The sequence below is a fragment of the Acanthochromis polyacanthus genome, chromosome 15 (assembly GCF_021347895.1).
Source record: "Acanthochromis polyacanthus isolate Apoly-LR-REF ecotype Palm Island chromosome 15, KAUST_Apoly_ChrSc, whole genome shotgun sequence".
In the NCBI taxonomy this organism is placed as follows: domain Eukaryota; kingdom Metazoa; phylum Chordata; class Actinopteri; family Pomacentridae; genus Acanthochromis; species Acanthochromis polyacanthus.
In genome coordinates, this window is record NC_067127.1 from 1,007,406 (window position 1) to 1,023,385 (window position 15,980).

The following is a 15,980-nucleotide window of genomic DNA, read 5'->3' on the forward strand; positions in this document are numbered from 1 at the left end:
CAGGCAGCCTTCAGGCATCTTTGGGGCTGAATGCAGCGCTGCTCTGGTGTCTGAACACTGCTCCACTCATACGCTGAATTATTCCAAACAGTGTTTCCAGATTCAGAAATAGTAAGATGTAGGAACAGTTTACATAAAAAATCATCTTTTGCAAAGAAAGAAACCTAAACCTGTGTAATTTTTAGGGCTGGCCCGAATAGCGGTTTCTGGTCACTGGATATTGGGGCCCTATTAAAGATGAATATCCGAATATTAGTTCCGCCCCGTAACGTCCGACGGAGGGCGGGGCTTGTAGCGGAGACGGCCCAAATATTCGGATCCATTTGTCTGGTCTCGGGTCCAAATTTTGCCTTCGTTTTGTCTTCAGTTAAACTGAAGAATTCCCAAACAGCGGAGGTGTTCAGCATCTTGTCTTGTGTTTATGCAACAAAGTGAAGCGTGACGTCAGAGTCTGCAGCAACCCGGCCATTCAGGTGGTGGTAAGAAACACGAATGGATGAGCTGAGATGAGCTGAAGAACACGACGGGATGAGCCGAAGTGGGCCGAAGGCGAAGGGAAGAGAAGACTCCGAATATTTCTGTCTGGGGGGAGGAGGGGGTGATCACATAATATCCGGATACCACCGTAGCGAACGAATATTCGGGTCCAGCCCTAGTAATTTTTGTTGAGTTCACGGTCATGGCATTACAATTTTTACAGCATAACATTAAAGGGGCATTACTGTGCATTAAATGTGACTGGCTGATTCGTAACCGTGTGATGCTGCAGAACAGGTTTCTGAGTTATTATTGTGGTGTTCCCATAGAGGTACAGATCCTCATTTTGCAGTGAAAAATGAACCCACAGTGACTAAAAATAGTGTTCAGGAGTGCTAACCACCTTTCCTTTAATAACTGGATTATTAAAGTGTGTGAACTGGACTGAGCTGCCCCCCCAGTGAATGCCTGTGTCCAGCCCTGGCAGGTTGTCTCTGCAGGTTCAGCATTCAGCTGTGCAGCTGACAGTCTGTTCCTGGTTTCCTGATGGCCTCAGTGGACGCTGTCAATACACCTGCAGGATCCGGAGGGGAACAAATGCACGTTGTTTATTCCCCTTGTCCTCACTGTCCGTCCTTCAGCGTCATCTTCTTCCTCTTCCTCTTTACTTTCTTCTGGCCACATCTCCTTTACACCCTTTATTTCCACTCTTTCCTTTTAAATCTATTTGTGTGTCTTCCTCTCACACTTTCTTTCCTATTTTTTGTGTTTCTCCTTTGCGTTGGCTCATGTGAATAATGTCACCATTTCCTTGTTTCTGTTCTGCAGCCTGAAGACATCTCTACCTTCACCTCAGAGCCTGCTCTCGTCTCCTTCGCCGAGTTCTTCTGTAAAACCTCTGATGGGATGAAACACGTGAGTTTTACAACTAGAACCAGATGTGGATGCACTAAAAGCCAGCTTCAGTTCACATCTGCTGCTGGTCCTGTTGCTGTCACTGGACACGCTCATGCACTCTACAAGACTTATAATGTGTAATTCTGTCAGAAATATCAGCTCAGTGATCAGTTATACAATTCAGTTAAGTTTTAATCGTGTAGCACCAATCCACAACACACATCATCTCCTATCGCCTCACACAGTAAAGACCCTATTTAACCCTCCTGTTGTCCTCATTTATGGCCAACAAAAAATACGGTTTCCTTGTCTGAACAAAATTCAGCAAAAAAATTCCCCAAATTTCTGAAAATTTGCAAAACTTTCAGGAAGAAAATCCCAGTAAAGTTCCCCTTAGAAGTTTTATTTTCAAAAGATCTCCCAAATATTGCAAGAAAATTCTTGTAAATATTTTTTAAAAAGGACTGAAAATCTTCCCCAAAAAATCCTAAAAATATCTAAATTGATCACAGATATATCAGTAAAACTTCTGATATTTTCTTTAAGAACATTCACATAAAATCAAACTAAATCCAGTGAAATTTGCTGGATTTTGGTAGTTTTTTGGTAAATGTTCAAGCTGCAGTCAATTCCAGCCGTTTTCAGTACAAAAAATCGCTAATATTCTATTTGTAAATAAAAATATGACGAGAAATACAGGGAATATTGGACGGGCATTGCAAGGTGCATTTCCTTGAAAACGACCGATTCGTGGATTTTATACCGACTTCAGGACATGTTTTGGACAAAATAGTTTACTGGCTTGTGTCGTCTGGATGTAAAAGGTTGGATTATGGCCGTTTTTTGTGGAATATTTTCATCTGTGTGTAATAATGAACCCGGAAATGTGAGTCGCGCTGTGTGCGTTGAAGCCGTGTATAGAGAACGGATGGATGAATATTTGTTTTTGTCGGACAAATGTGTTTTTCTCACCCGCTGTGGTAATCACATCTGAAAGTGGTTTATACCGGCGGATTCATGAGAATCTAAGCTTTCCATCGGCGTATAGTGTTTGTATAATCGTGTTTGCAGCTTCAGACATTTAAGGAAATGCTTATGCAGATCTCAAAGTGTTCCGCTGGCAGAACACTGAAGTGCAAAAGGTTTTAAGAAGCATTTTTAATATTTCTTTATTTCCATCAAAAAATGTTCAAAGATTTAACAAAAATGTTGAAAATCAGAAGTTTCTCTGTGAAAATATATTTTTTCTCCACATTTTCAAACTTTAAAAACGGGTTAATTTGACCTGCAGGACGACACGAGGGTTAAACAGAAAACCAACGGATCTGAAGTTTCCCTCAGATTCCCTTTGATCCAGCACTTGGCGACAGCGGGGAGGAAACCACAAACCTGCCCTCAGTTTTGGCTTTCTGCTTGATTTTGAACCATATGTGGTGAAGATAAATGTAAACAGTGTGACATAAGCAGGTTTTCTCAGTCAGCATGTGTTTACTTCTTGTCTGATTCCTAGGAAACAGTGATTGATGTGTTTTTAGAGGGTTCTTCCAGACAGAACCACGGCGGGGAGTTTGGTGAATTTTCCAGGGATCTCTGACAGCAACGGGGGATTTTACTTTTGTAGTTTTCACACCTTCATTGTTGACATGTTTGACTTCTAACCAAGCAGCACTTCTCTTGTGAGTGAGATTAGCAAACAGGGCTGAGTTTGCGGAGGAGCTTTGGTGTGAGATCATTCAACGTGTTATCAAAGTATTCTTCTATGGCAGCTGTCTGTGCTCAAACTCTTTGCTCTGCTGGCATTCGGCTCCAAACGTTTTCCTTCCAGACAGCAGGAAAACACCCAGACATGTCTGCTTCTCCCCAAAAGGAAAAATGCCCGTGCATGCGCTGTGCTTTCCTGCTAATATTGTGTAGCTGATTCAGGTCTTCTTCAGAGTGGAGTGTTCATGAGCATCCTCATATCTAGTCACACACACATGTGGAGCAAATTGATAGTTCCCCTCGGTTAGTGAAAAAAAACCCCACAATGGTCACAGAAATAATTTGAATCTGACAAAAGCAATAATAAATAAAAATTCTATGAAAATTAACCAACGAAAATCAGACAGTGCTTTTGAACCGTGCTTCAACAGAATAATTAAAAAAATAAACTCATGAAACAGGCCTGGACAAAAATGATGGTACCCCTAGAAAAGACTGAAAATAATGTGACATGTTGAGTCCAGGTGTGTCCTCTGATCAGCATCACAGTGTCTACAAACCTGTAATCAGTTTATAGGGTTACAGTAGTCACTGTGCTGTTTGCTGACATGATGTACCACACTAAACATGCACCAGAGGAAGACAAGGACAGAAAGAAAATGATAGACAAGCATGTCAAGAAATGGTTGAAACTGACAGAGCAAGCAATAAACACAAAGATGAGCTGAACCCTGTCATGTGTCCTAAAAGTCATCTGATGCAGCGCTACACAAATCATTCTGTCACACAGTAATGCAGCTGAATATCATGAAACATACCGTCCTAAATAGGTTTGTAATACGTAGAAATGATGTAAGATCTCACATTGTGAAGTGAAACCAGCTCTACAAACACCCCCGTCAGCCTTCAGTGGAAAAGTAAAAGCAAACAGGAATTGCTGACCAGACTTTCTGTGTTTGTGTCTGTAGATATGCAGATTGTGCTGAATGAGTCAATACCTTGAAACACATGTCTGTGTTGGGACGACGCAGACGCTGAAGTGTTTCCAGGGATGTTCGGTCTGCATGACTCAATGAGACTGAGAGTCAGCACTCTTTGAAGCTGCACTGTTGACTTTCAGATAAATGATAACATCAGGATGGGGAAGTTGCTAAAATGCTGCAGTTTGGAGGCGTAGTTTTACCATCAGCTTGGTCTTTGGTGTGTTGATGTGCTCACGTTTGTTAATTAGCACATAAAGGATTAACTGTGAAGTTGTGTTTGGGAGTGCTTGAAGCTTATAAAATTCTGCCATGTCAGGTGAGGAAACCCGGAAGGTGAACTCAGGAACACTCAGGAGACCCAGATGGCTGATGTAGAGAAAAATGCTTTACTTTTTTTTTTTCTTTATTCACATTTAATAACATGTAAGCATACAAAACACTGTGCAACGAACAAAAAAAACAGACAACAGGGGTACATAATTGAAACATACAATAGGTTGTGAGTATTGTGTGTGTGCAGGAGTGTAGGGGTGAGCGTGTACATGTGCTAGTTTGTGGTACTTTCTTGGTGATTGTTTAGCTGGTTATAACAATAAAAGTAACATCAGAGATAATGAGGAGGGCTGAAGCAGAGGCAGTGTTTTAGACAGTAATGTCATAATAATAAATCACTAAAAAAATAAATAAAAGAAGAAGAAAAAAACATGGCAAAAAGACAACAAAAGGAAGTAGACACACATTATAGTATGATAATGTTAAATTGAGGGGGAGATGAGGGAGCAAAAGAAAGGAGAAGAAAAAAAAACAAGGATCAAGGAGATGTAACAAAATATATTTGAAGGGGAAATTAATTAAATTTAGTCAGAGTAGCAGTAATGGTTGAAAAGAACTGTAGGAAGGAGCTGTCCAAAGAAAATTAAACTTCAAGCAACACATTGAATCCTCGTTAATGATTGTTTTCTATGCCTATTTAGGGGTGATGCATTAAAAAAGTGAAGCTAACTGCCGGCTCACTTGGTGGTAGGATGTATTTGTCGATTTTGTGATGCATTAAAAAAAAAAAAAAAAACTGAATTCAGGAGAAATGATACAGCAAGGACCGCATATGCTGACAATGCCAGTATCAAATTTCCAGAGGCTCTCCGTCATTGAGGTCTTATACTGTCTGTGTCTGAGAGAAAGAGGCAGGATCTAACCTTGTTGTTATTGCACTATCAGCAAATAGTTGTCTGTCTGAGCAGCTGTTGTGCTTCTGTGTGTCTTCAAATGGAAATGCAGTAGGGTCAAGGATGACCTTCTGTTTGGTGGTTCGGGGTGACTTATTACCTACAATTTTTCCTTTGCACTTGTCTGTCAGATTATGTGCCATGTTCCTTCATCAGGTCATTAGACCAGAATCTCTTCTCAGCAGCTTTAATGCCAGTGAGGTTTTCTCAGTGACAGCTTCAAACTTTAGAAGTGTCTCTGATCAGGTCAGAAACATCACTACTAGTAGGCAAATCCCAATTAAAACCATATTTTTACTCCAATGTGGATGTAATTCCACAGTACAGATGACCTGCCTTGTGATTTGAATCAGTTCTCCTGTAAGTGGTTTTGTTGTTTTGGAGGTTTTAATTGGCTTATTTGCTTAATGGTTTTATTTGTCTGGTGCTGCTTTGTTTAAATAAACATGCTTATGAATGTCAGTAGTTTTGCACATATGTAAAGTCCGTAGATCACCAAAGGATCGGTCTGCGACATTTCATGAAACTCCACGTAAACAGATTCACAAACCAGATTAATGGATGTACAGCTGGCACTTTGTTTTTGTGCTGCAGCGTGATAGATTTGGTCTAAACACAAAACAAGTCGTTATCTATAGCACATGTTGAACACAAGGCGCTTTAAGGGTTTAACTGAGAGTGTATGGGCCGTTGTTGGATCAGCTTATTAATCACTTGACTCGTATTTCCTGAGTGAAGAGGCTGCTTCCTCACAGCCTCAGACTGCAGAGGTCACCGCTTTCAGCTCCAACAGTGAAATGGGAGAAAATGAATCATTCTGCAGCGTAACGTTTGTAATTGAATTTGAAGACAAGAGGACATCTCACTGCTGCTTTTTCAGTTTTTATCTGTCCAATCTTGCTGCTTCTTCTGTCTGTTTATCAAATGTAAACGTGGTTTTTGTGTTTAAACTGCGGGCAGCGTGTTTTCTGGCAGGTAATTGCTGTCTGGTTTTTTAACGTGGTGTGAAATAGCTCCTTGTCTGGATGTGAATGCAGAGTTTGTACCTTTAGTTCTTCTTGAGGTTAAACATTTAGTAAAATAAACAGGAGTAAGTGAATTTGATTTAAAATACTTTTAGCGTTGTACAACTTCTTCATAAATGACTCTCCATAACCAGACTGATGCTTTCTGAGGAAAACTCTCATCCCTGTTTTACAATAAATCTCCAACAGTGAGTTGAATTTTGTGAATAATAAACAATTTCCCTGTTTGACGCCCGTCCATGGAAACTTCCAAGAGCTTCCAAGTCCTTTGACAGCCTTTCTTTTTCTGTGCAAGAACCTCGTTAGGAAGAAAAAAAGTCACAGGTTGTGCACAAACGAAGGTGTGTTTACACAAAGTAAACACCAGAAACCAGCTGAAGCTCTCAGATACAGAAAAGGAAAAAGGTAACGCGGGATGAATTCACGCAAATTTGTCATCAGGTCTGAATTACATAAAGATTTGTGTGCAAAATGTCACTAAGAGCAAAATATACAAAGAACCACGAAAATAATCAAAACTAGAAAAACTCCGATAAGCTGCTGAATAAATGTATGTAGAGGAGCTTTTGTGCCGTGTTTCCGTGTTCTGAAAAGCGAGCTGATGTCATGTGCTCCAGCCTGAGCTAACACTGTGCTGTTTCTGCAGAGAGAGGACACTCTGCTGCTGTTCTCGGCGATGCTGTACGAATGTGTGACGCAGGAGTGTCCGGAGATGCTGCCCACGTATATCGCTATCGAGCAGGTAACACAAACACCGCTCCTCCTGACCTTTACCTGTGGCTGATTTACAATCTGGAGAGTAAAACAATGGTGCAGATGTTTCAGTAAATAAATGCTGTGAAATGACATGAGTCACCCTCTCAGCTTTGTTTCAGGTCTCTGGGTTGATTTTTAGTCCAGGTGGAATTAACTGAAACCAAAAAGCGTGGAATTTCATTTACAAACTCATATTACACCTTGATTGGCAAAAATGTAATTCTACATAACTGGAATAAACTGATATGAGATTAAAGAGATAAGTATGCTCCAATCTGAACCGATGAGCAGGAGAGGCAGACTCATTCCAGGTTCCTCATTCAGTCCAATTTCATCTCAAATCACAGCATAAAAACCCATAAATAACCACAACTCCAAATGATTCCCTTGTTTTAGTGCAAAAAATACATTCTGCAAATGTTCACATTTAAGGAATGATCTTTTTACTAAACATGAACAACCTGAACTTTATGATGGAAAATAAATTTAATTTCATCAAAATTCAGCCTCAGTTACACATTCCAACTACACAGAGTGTCTGCAAAGGAACACAACGTTCAGTCACCTGGAACTGAACCACAGAGGATTTTACTTTAGGATCAAAATGACAAAAGACTCACAAAACAAGACAAAATATGACAAAAATGAGACACAAAACAACAATCTAGTATTTTACTTTGTGATCCAAACAACTTGTCATGGTCTAGAAATGATTTTAAATTTATAGTTTTACTCATTTACAATCTGCAGTTAATGTCTTCTCTGTAATTTTTACACTTTGAGGGCCGCTTTTGGCCCACGGGCCTCATGTTGGACACCCCTGCTGTAGAGGCTTTAACTATTGTTTGTTTGTTTGTGTTGTTTTGTTTTACCTGCTGCTCCTCCAGTTGTTTTCTTACCTGTGAATATCATGTTTTTGCTAATCAGCCTCAGCATTACGGTGTGGTTTATTTAAATTATAATTAAGATATTGCATAACCAATATTAAAAACAAACCTAATCTAAGTACAAATGTTTTTCACAACACTTTCAAATATCCAGCGTCTGATAGACCCGGCGGTACAGAGATAAAATGTGTTTTTCCTGGTGTGCGTCAGGCGGTGGGATCTCTACGTCGAGGCGACCTCCTGCAGACCTTCCCTCTGTGGCAGCTCCGTCTGGTGGTGGAGCTGTGGGACAGCAGGATGCTAAAGGGTCCCGCTAACGCTAACGACACCCTGCTCACCTCCGAGTTTCTGCCTGTCATGAAGAACACGGCGGACATAGCGCTGGACAGCTGGCTCAAAGGTCAGAATGGACGGATGTGAATGAGCTGCTTTCATGGATCCCTTTAGTATAACTTTACCGCTAATCCAGACATTTTGAAGTCATAAACTAAAAGTATTGAACACTTGATCTGTTGCTGTGGAAAAGTGAACCTTTTCTTTATACCAAAGGCGTCAAACTCATTTAGTTTAACGGCCATATTCAGCCCAATTTAACCTTCAGTGGGCCGGAGCAGTTAAATTACAGCATATTAACTCATAAAACTCCACATTTTTAACAGTATGTTCTTCAAATGTTCACATTTAATGAAAGCATTATGAACAACTTGAAGTTTGTTCAGAAAAATAAATGAGTTTGTTATTTCCACATTATGACTTCCAGATCAGAGTGTCTACAAATAAAAGGAACACAAGGTTTAGTCATGATCACAACAACAGTGGGACAAAAAGACGTCAAACAACAGACAAAATAATATTCCATAAATGAGACACAAAGCGACAATCTGATAGTTTGCTTTATAGTCAAAACAACTTTAAATTATTTTAAATTCATAGTTTTACTAATTTACAATCTGCAGTTAATGTCTTCTCTGTAGTTTTTCCACTCTGAGGGCCTGATTGGACCCTCTGGAGGACCACTTTTGGACCCTCTGGAGGACCACTTTTGGACCACGGGCCTCATGTTGGACACCCCTGCTTTATACCCATGATAATAAATGTAAAGATCTAAGGGAAGAACGGGTGTTACAAAGCTTTAACGAAGAGAAATCGTGCTCGAGCTGAAACTTTGTCCATCAGTGAGCTCATAGAGGAATAATACAAAATAATTAATAAGAGACTGAATGTTGACAAAAATGAAAAAGTCGCCGTTTTGTTGATGTTACTTTGACCTGAAGGAAAATATGATGAGCATTTTTGGCTATTTCTTTATGCATTTATTTCACCAAGCGATAAATGAAGTAACCTTTATAATAAATAATGAAACTACTGATTTTACACAGATCTGGACTGAACAAAGGAGCCGCTTGTCGTATGTAAAGCTGTGATCGAGCTTTATAAGACGGTGTGTAGCGCTAAAATGCTGCCGTATTTTTAGGATGTTAATGTTCTATTTCCAAAGTAAATCAGGTTTTGGGGGTTTGTCTTATTTTAGCTTGGACCACAGAACACTGTCTGACTAGTCAGTGTGTCTGATTCTGGAGCAAATGAGGCCACACCTGCAACTCATTCTTTCTGAAATGCTGCTCTCTTAAAAAGCACTGCATTTTTTTGTGTTACATTTGTCACTCTTTGTATACAGATGTGAGCAAACATGTGACGCGTGGGCTGTGTTTGTTTCTAGGAGTTTGTGATGCGGGTAGCGATTGATCAGGGTTAAGAGAACATCAAACAGGCTGAACAAAGGCTCAGATATCTGCCTCCTCTCAGTGATACACATCTAGCTAAACCATTTCCACTAACAAGCTCTGCGGTCCGTTCAACATGTTCCCGTTTCCAGAACGTCAAATGCTGTTGTTTAGTTAAAGCTGCTGGCTTCTTGGAAATATTGTGAGGTGTAAATCTTTGACACTGATAGACGTATGAGAGTTTATCCAGTTTTAAAGAACCGTACAGAGGCGGAAGTCACAGGGCATCCGTGTCGGGCTGTTTACTCCGCCACGGAACGGCGGAGTTATGTGACGATCAGCATACATCTGTCTGTCCGTCCGTCTGTGTGAAACATTACTCAAAGATAGACTAACAGATTTGGATGAAATTTCCAGGGAAGGTCAGAAATGACTCAAGGACCACCTCATCAAATTTTCACAATGATGTGTCTTATAGTCTGGATCCACGGCTTTGTTCAGGATTTCCCATTGGAAGATATAGCTGCTGACACGGCGTCGCTGTAACCATGACAACAAGCAAACGCTGTGTCAGTTACCTGCTGACCATCACATGATTGATCCTACTACAATCTGACTGTGATTTATCAGTTGGAAATCATACAAGGAACAAATGATTAAACTGCGGGGTGGTTCTGAGTCATGTCTGTAGCAAACCTCAGCCAGACAGCGGTGAAGCTCCTGATGTTTCACAAAGCCTTTATTTAGGTTCAGCTTTATTTTGAACACAGATTCACCTTTCTGACCTTCACTGCTTTCTTCAGGAAACACCGTCAGAGCTTGTCCTCATTCCAGCTGCTTCTAAGTTCAGACATCCTTTGCTAGACAGAAACACTTCCTGTGCTGCTGGAATGGTGACAAAATAAAAGTCCATAGCATTAAAAATACGCCTTCAAAATAAAAGCATGGTGGGACCGGTTGTTTTAACACGAGCAAAAGTGATGAACTGATCAACAGACCTTTATAAGAGTCATTTACATGTGATTTGGTGTAAATACATAACATGCACATGCAGAACACGTGCCGTTTTTTATTAAAGATTTCATCCGTCGGAAATGATACGTCAACTGAGTAGCCTTGGAGGAGGACTGAGCGCTCTGAGTGCTTTTCTGGTTCTGTTTGATTTAGTTTATCCACCAGAAGTACTTGGTTAAAGCATCACGGTTTGATGGAAGATGATGGAAACTCGTGGCTCCTGAAAAGGAGCATCAGTGACACCAGCAGCCAGGAACGTTTGGCTGTGTTTATGAAACGACACTGCACATTGAAAAAAACGCTCTTAAAGGTACCCAGCTGTGATGCCGAGGGCTCCAGACGACGTGGCTGCATGTGAGGAGTCAGATTACAAACTGTATAAATACTGGTTTCATATTCAGTAGCAGAAGAAGGCAAATTTTTTCACCAGCATCTGTAACAGAAAAGCTAAAGAAAGAATGTAAACATGGAATATAACTGAGGCGTATTAAGGTCTGATCATGTGTGATGGTGATCAGCTGATGATTCTCCACTTTAATCCTCAGTCAGACCCTTGTGCAGCCTAACAGCCGGTATAAATGCAGCAGAAAGACTTTGTGGTGAGCTGTAAGGCAGACAGAATCAGCTGTCCACCATATGACCGCTGAGTAAAGTCAGCTGTTAGACAGACGTTATTTAAAGCAGCTGCTGATGGAATGATAAAGTCAAGTCAGTGGGCTCATTGATGGACAGATACCAGCGATAACTAAACCAACACATTAACGTGTTTTTACCTTGACATGAGGCACAGAGTTAATTTCAGGCCTGCTGAGCAGCAGTGTCGTTGGCTGAGTGTTTCACAGGCTGGATGTGTTTCAGCTTGTTTTTAATGCAGGGTGTAGCGCATTAATGTCATAGTTTGGAAGTTAAACAGACTGTGTATACACTCAAACAGGCTCACATTCCATCTCTGGTCGAGCTCACACACTCTTAGTACGGAACGCACCGCAGGAGGCGTGGGAAACAGGTGAAGCAGTCGGACGAGGCTGTGATCCTGTAAATAACTCAAACGTGCTTCACTTTTATGTGTCGTGAAGAAGAAAGACAAACCGATCTCAGGCATCAGGAATGTTCTCTGGAACTCACCCATGACTGAAATATGTGACTGGATCTTTTCTGATTCCTGTTTAGACTCTTTCTGGGAACTGTTTCTCTTTCTCAGAAGTTGTAAATGAAGCACTGAAATATCCCTGAAGTCACACAGATTTCCCAGTGAAGGAATTCTTGGAATTTTTATGCAATATTTTGGAAAGGAACAGTTTCTTCTATCATAGAATCACAATACATAAATGTAGAAGTATGTGAGTGTCTTTGCTGACACGAGTGATCTGGATATTTTGGGATTTTGTCAATTGCATAATAAACTTCCTGAAGATTTCCATAGAGACGGTTGACAAACAATCCAGGATGCATGTTCAGCCTGGAGGCAGAAAACAAGTTTCCACAGCGTCATAATGCCTCAAGATTGTTTTCACTGTTTGAAAATGATGCAACTTCCTGGAACAATGGAACAAAATAACTGTTAATAATTGACTTTTAATGCTTGCGCTGCATGTCTTCTTTGTGTTTATCCACATACCAGCTTTAATTGAGCTCCGGCCTGCTAACATGACGCATGCAGCCATCAGAAATGACAGCTTGTAGTCTGTAATGTTTCTCAAAATACACCTGACTGGACAGGATAGATACAGAATCAACAGGATTAAAGAAGTATAGTTGCTTAGCTGTACTCCACTTCCCTTTCCATTGTTTTTCTCTGGAGCATTAAAAGCATAACAGCGTGATGTATTTCCCCCAAACTGAAGCAGAGCCTGATAAACAGATGCTTTCTTACCTTAAACCAGCCGTCTCTTGCAGCAGTTTCAGTGTAAAACCATAACCAGCCTTCATAAAAAGCTTGGCTCTGAGCGGATCACTGGAGCTAATGTCTGCTAACGCCCTCCGAGCTAACAGGCAGGTATTCTCTTTGAGATAATGAACATTTTCCATTCATTACTCCTGGGATTCCTGCAGCTTTAGGCCCAAAAATAACTGTTCAGGTTGTTCTGTTTGCAAGCTCTCAGGTCATTTTGGGCACTTGAAGTTTTATATATGTATTTAAAATTGTTTTCTAGTATTTTATTGTAAAGCACTTTGTGATTTTATCTGTGAAAAGCGCTTAAGAAATAAACTTTACTTACTTACTTACTTGTTCTCTGTGCATTCCACATGTGAAGCTTGAAATCAACCTTTTCCACTCCTTATGTGGGGAAATTTCATTACCAAAAAGACGCTTTTAGTGAAGTTCTTCATGTGTGGGAAATTCAGATGTTGCAGCTATCCGTCTGGATGTGGAAAGTACTGATATTGCACACATTTTTACATTGAAAAACAATGCCATAGAACAGACTTTTCCATCAGTAAACGTACTGATATTGCACAGAGATCGATTTAACATGAATTACAGTCATGGAGTTATTGTTTAACAGCTGTAGGTAATCTGTTCCACCCAGCAGCCCACTGTTAACACCAATACCGGTATGCCTTCTGTGTGTTTTCTCTCCTAGACAACAGCTCAGCGTTGCGGTCCTACATGAGGGGCGAGGTCCTCTCCAGGGACGCCCAGTCCGTCATGCTGGCCTCCTTCCTGGTGTACCGCTCCATCCCTTGCCTCAGGAACACACACTCACAGCTGGAGGGTAAAACAAACTCATGTTCACGTGAAGCTCCACAGCTTCGCCTCTTCACGCTCACATTTATGTGTCGACACTCACCTGCAGTGATCACAACAGCTGGAGCTTCACTCTGTCATGTAGTCTTTGAAATGTCACTGTTAGAAAGCTGTTCAGTGGTGGAAAGTATCAGTAGTTCTCAGATACTTTATGATTGTAATTTCTACCACTTCATACTTTACCAAATGTTTAGCTCCTTTCTACTTTATTTGATGACTCATGCAGTAGTTCTACTTAAAATGAAGTATTTTTAGATTTTTTGCAGTGATGGCTTTACTTCAAGGCCACTGTGGATGATTTAGGGAGATTTATTAGAAATGAGAACTACATCCTGTTGCTTGTAACTGTGAACACCTTCGTATCTACGTGCAGACTGGATATAAAACATGTATGTAGTCGCTGATCAACTACCGCTCTGAAGCCTCCAGTTTGACATTTTGCTGTCGCCATCCTGATGTTTTGAAACTGGCCTTGACGAGCGTTAGCAACTTCTTAGTCACACAGTAGCCACATCCTAAAGTGTACCCTGCTTCATCATCTGTTTTACTCTAAATGACACCCTAATTCACAAAATGAACGTCATACTGTGCTGAAGGACGCTTGAATCTCATGATTGAGACCATAAACTGATTAGAAAAATGCGTAGGGAGACAACAAATGAAGGAAAAACTAGGCTCATTTTCTCATAGACTCCTGTACAGTCCGACTTCCTTTGCAACCGGAGGAGTCGCCCCCTGCTGGCTGTTGGAAAGAATACAGGTTTAAGGGCACTGCATCGACTTAGCTTTTCATTCTTCTGTAATATAAAGGCTGTATTCCATATCACATACTTTGCCTTTTTGCTTAAGGCACCGACTACAGCTGCTCCTCACTAAGAACGTACTGTTTATTACATGCTGCTTCATCATAATAACACACCTTAAACTCTGCAGTGACATAACTGTACAGAGGATTGTGGGTCAGAATGGACAGAAAAGCTGGCTTGTTTCCTGCAAACTCTGACAGAATGTAGTCAGACAGTGTAGTCTGGATGTGGGACCACACCTACAGGCCAAAAGTTTGGAAGCAAGTTCAGATTTGTACAAAAATAATCATAGTTTTATTGGTATACTTTGCAAGAAAAATAAAGAGTCTCTCATCAGAATAGATTGTTACTATAATTATCAGGTATCTGTGCTCTTGTTTCTTTACTCGGCTGTTTCTTTCTGTGGTAGTTTTAGAGATATAGACACAGTTGAGATTTAGTGCTATTTTTCAAGAGCTAAAGTAAATACTAAAAACATTTTTTTTTCTTTTGCACTGAAGTTGGGACTCTTGCAAATCTTCCCACCTCTAAAACTAAACCCTTCTTTGCTTTTGTTAAGACGTATTCAGCAGATCACACCGATGTATACCTGAAGGTAAATGGAGGAAAATGGTTCATATCAATGAAATCAAAGTCTGAGCATGCAGTAAATACAGCGCTAAAGTCATACTGCTTTTAAGAAAGACGTTGTGACCAGAAAGTTGAAGTTGCTTCCAAACTTTGGGCCTGTCGTGTGTATGTATCCACAGAGCCTGCTCTGCTGCACTGCCATGTTTAAAGCTCAGGATGCACAAAGCAAACACTGACAGTAGAGAGGATCTATGCAGCTGCTGTAGGTTCTCCTGCATGCTTGGAGTGATGGAGAAAACTGCAACCTAAATCCAGTACACCCATCCTTTAAGTACAGGATTTAAGAAGTTCTCCCTCCTGTGGACTTTTCATCAAATGCTATATTTGAATCTCCTTTAGCAAAGTTGTGTCTCGTTTCCTGCTCATATAGAACGAGTGCAAACCCCCTGCAGGAATGTCTCCAGTAACAGACGCTGAGGCTGTTTTTCTCCTCTGCAGGCTGCAGCTCTCTTGGTGATTTTCTGTCCCGGAGCAGCCAGCTGGGCATCCCTCTCAGAGATCTGCTGAGGCTGGCACCGGTCCTGCTGGGTTCTGCATCCGGACCACAGCCTCTGCAACACTTCCCTCTGCAGGCACTTTGATCCCGACCCAGTCGTTGGGCTGGTAGCTCCTCAGAGATGCAGTTCAGAGCCTTACGCTGCGAGCACAGGTGGACTGACGTGGAGCAGCTGCAGCTAGTGTGACGATGAACAGCGACCGTGAGACGCCTGGAGTCTCAGTGCATCGCTGCAACATGGCCGCCCTGCTCCTGCAGACTGTTTGGAGAACAGAGACTTTGTTTGCTAGTATTAGAGCTTTGTAACATAATATTTCTATGTAGTTTTTTTTACATTATAAAGAACATTTAAACTGCAGTAATTCTGCAGTGAATGTGCCATTTTTGTGGTGAAACCAATCCACAGAGAGGACTTCTTGGATGGGTTGCTCAGAAGTCCAGCAACAGACAACTTTTTTTTAAAAGAACTAAACAAACACAAACAAAAAGATTGAATGGACTTTAGTGTCAATACTAGCTGTAAGGGCTCTGTTGAGTTCAGGCCACTGGATTAAAGGGAGAAGAACACCAACGCAGGACAATAAACGAGAAAAGCATCTGCACACTCCA

General features: G+C 41.0%; 1 protein-coding gene across 1 annotated transcript in view; it reads left to right on the forward strand.

Moving 5' to 3' along the window:
* Positions 1–15,980, forward strand: part of anapc1 (anaphase promoting complex subunit 1) — a 76,710-nt gene extending 60,730 nt beyond the window's left edge. Inside the window, exons 49-53 of the mRNA XM_022189648.2 lie at positions 1,306–1,392; positions 6,956–7,051; positions 8,163–8,352; positions 13,276–13,407; positions 15,314–15,980. Of these exons, the coding sequence (XP_022045340.1) occupies positions 1,306–1,392; positions 6,956–7,051; positions 8,163–8,352; positions 13,276–13,407; positions 15,314–15,456 (648 nt within the window). The 3' untranslated portion in view covers positions 15,457–15,980. The remainder of the gene's footprint in view (positions 1–1,305; positions 1,393–6,955; positions 7,052–8,162; positions 8,353–13,275; positions 13,408–15,313) is intronic.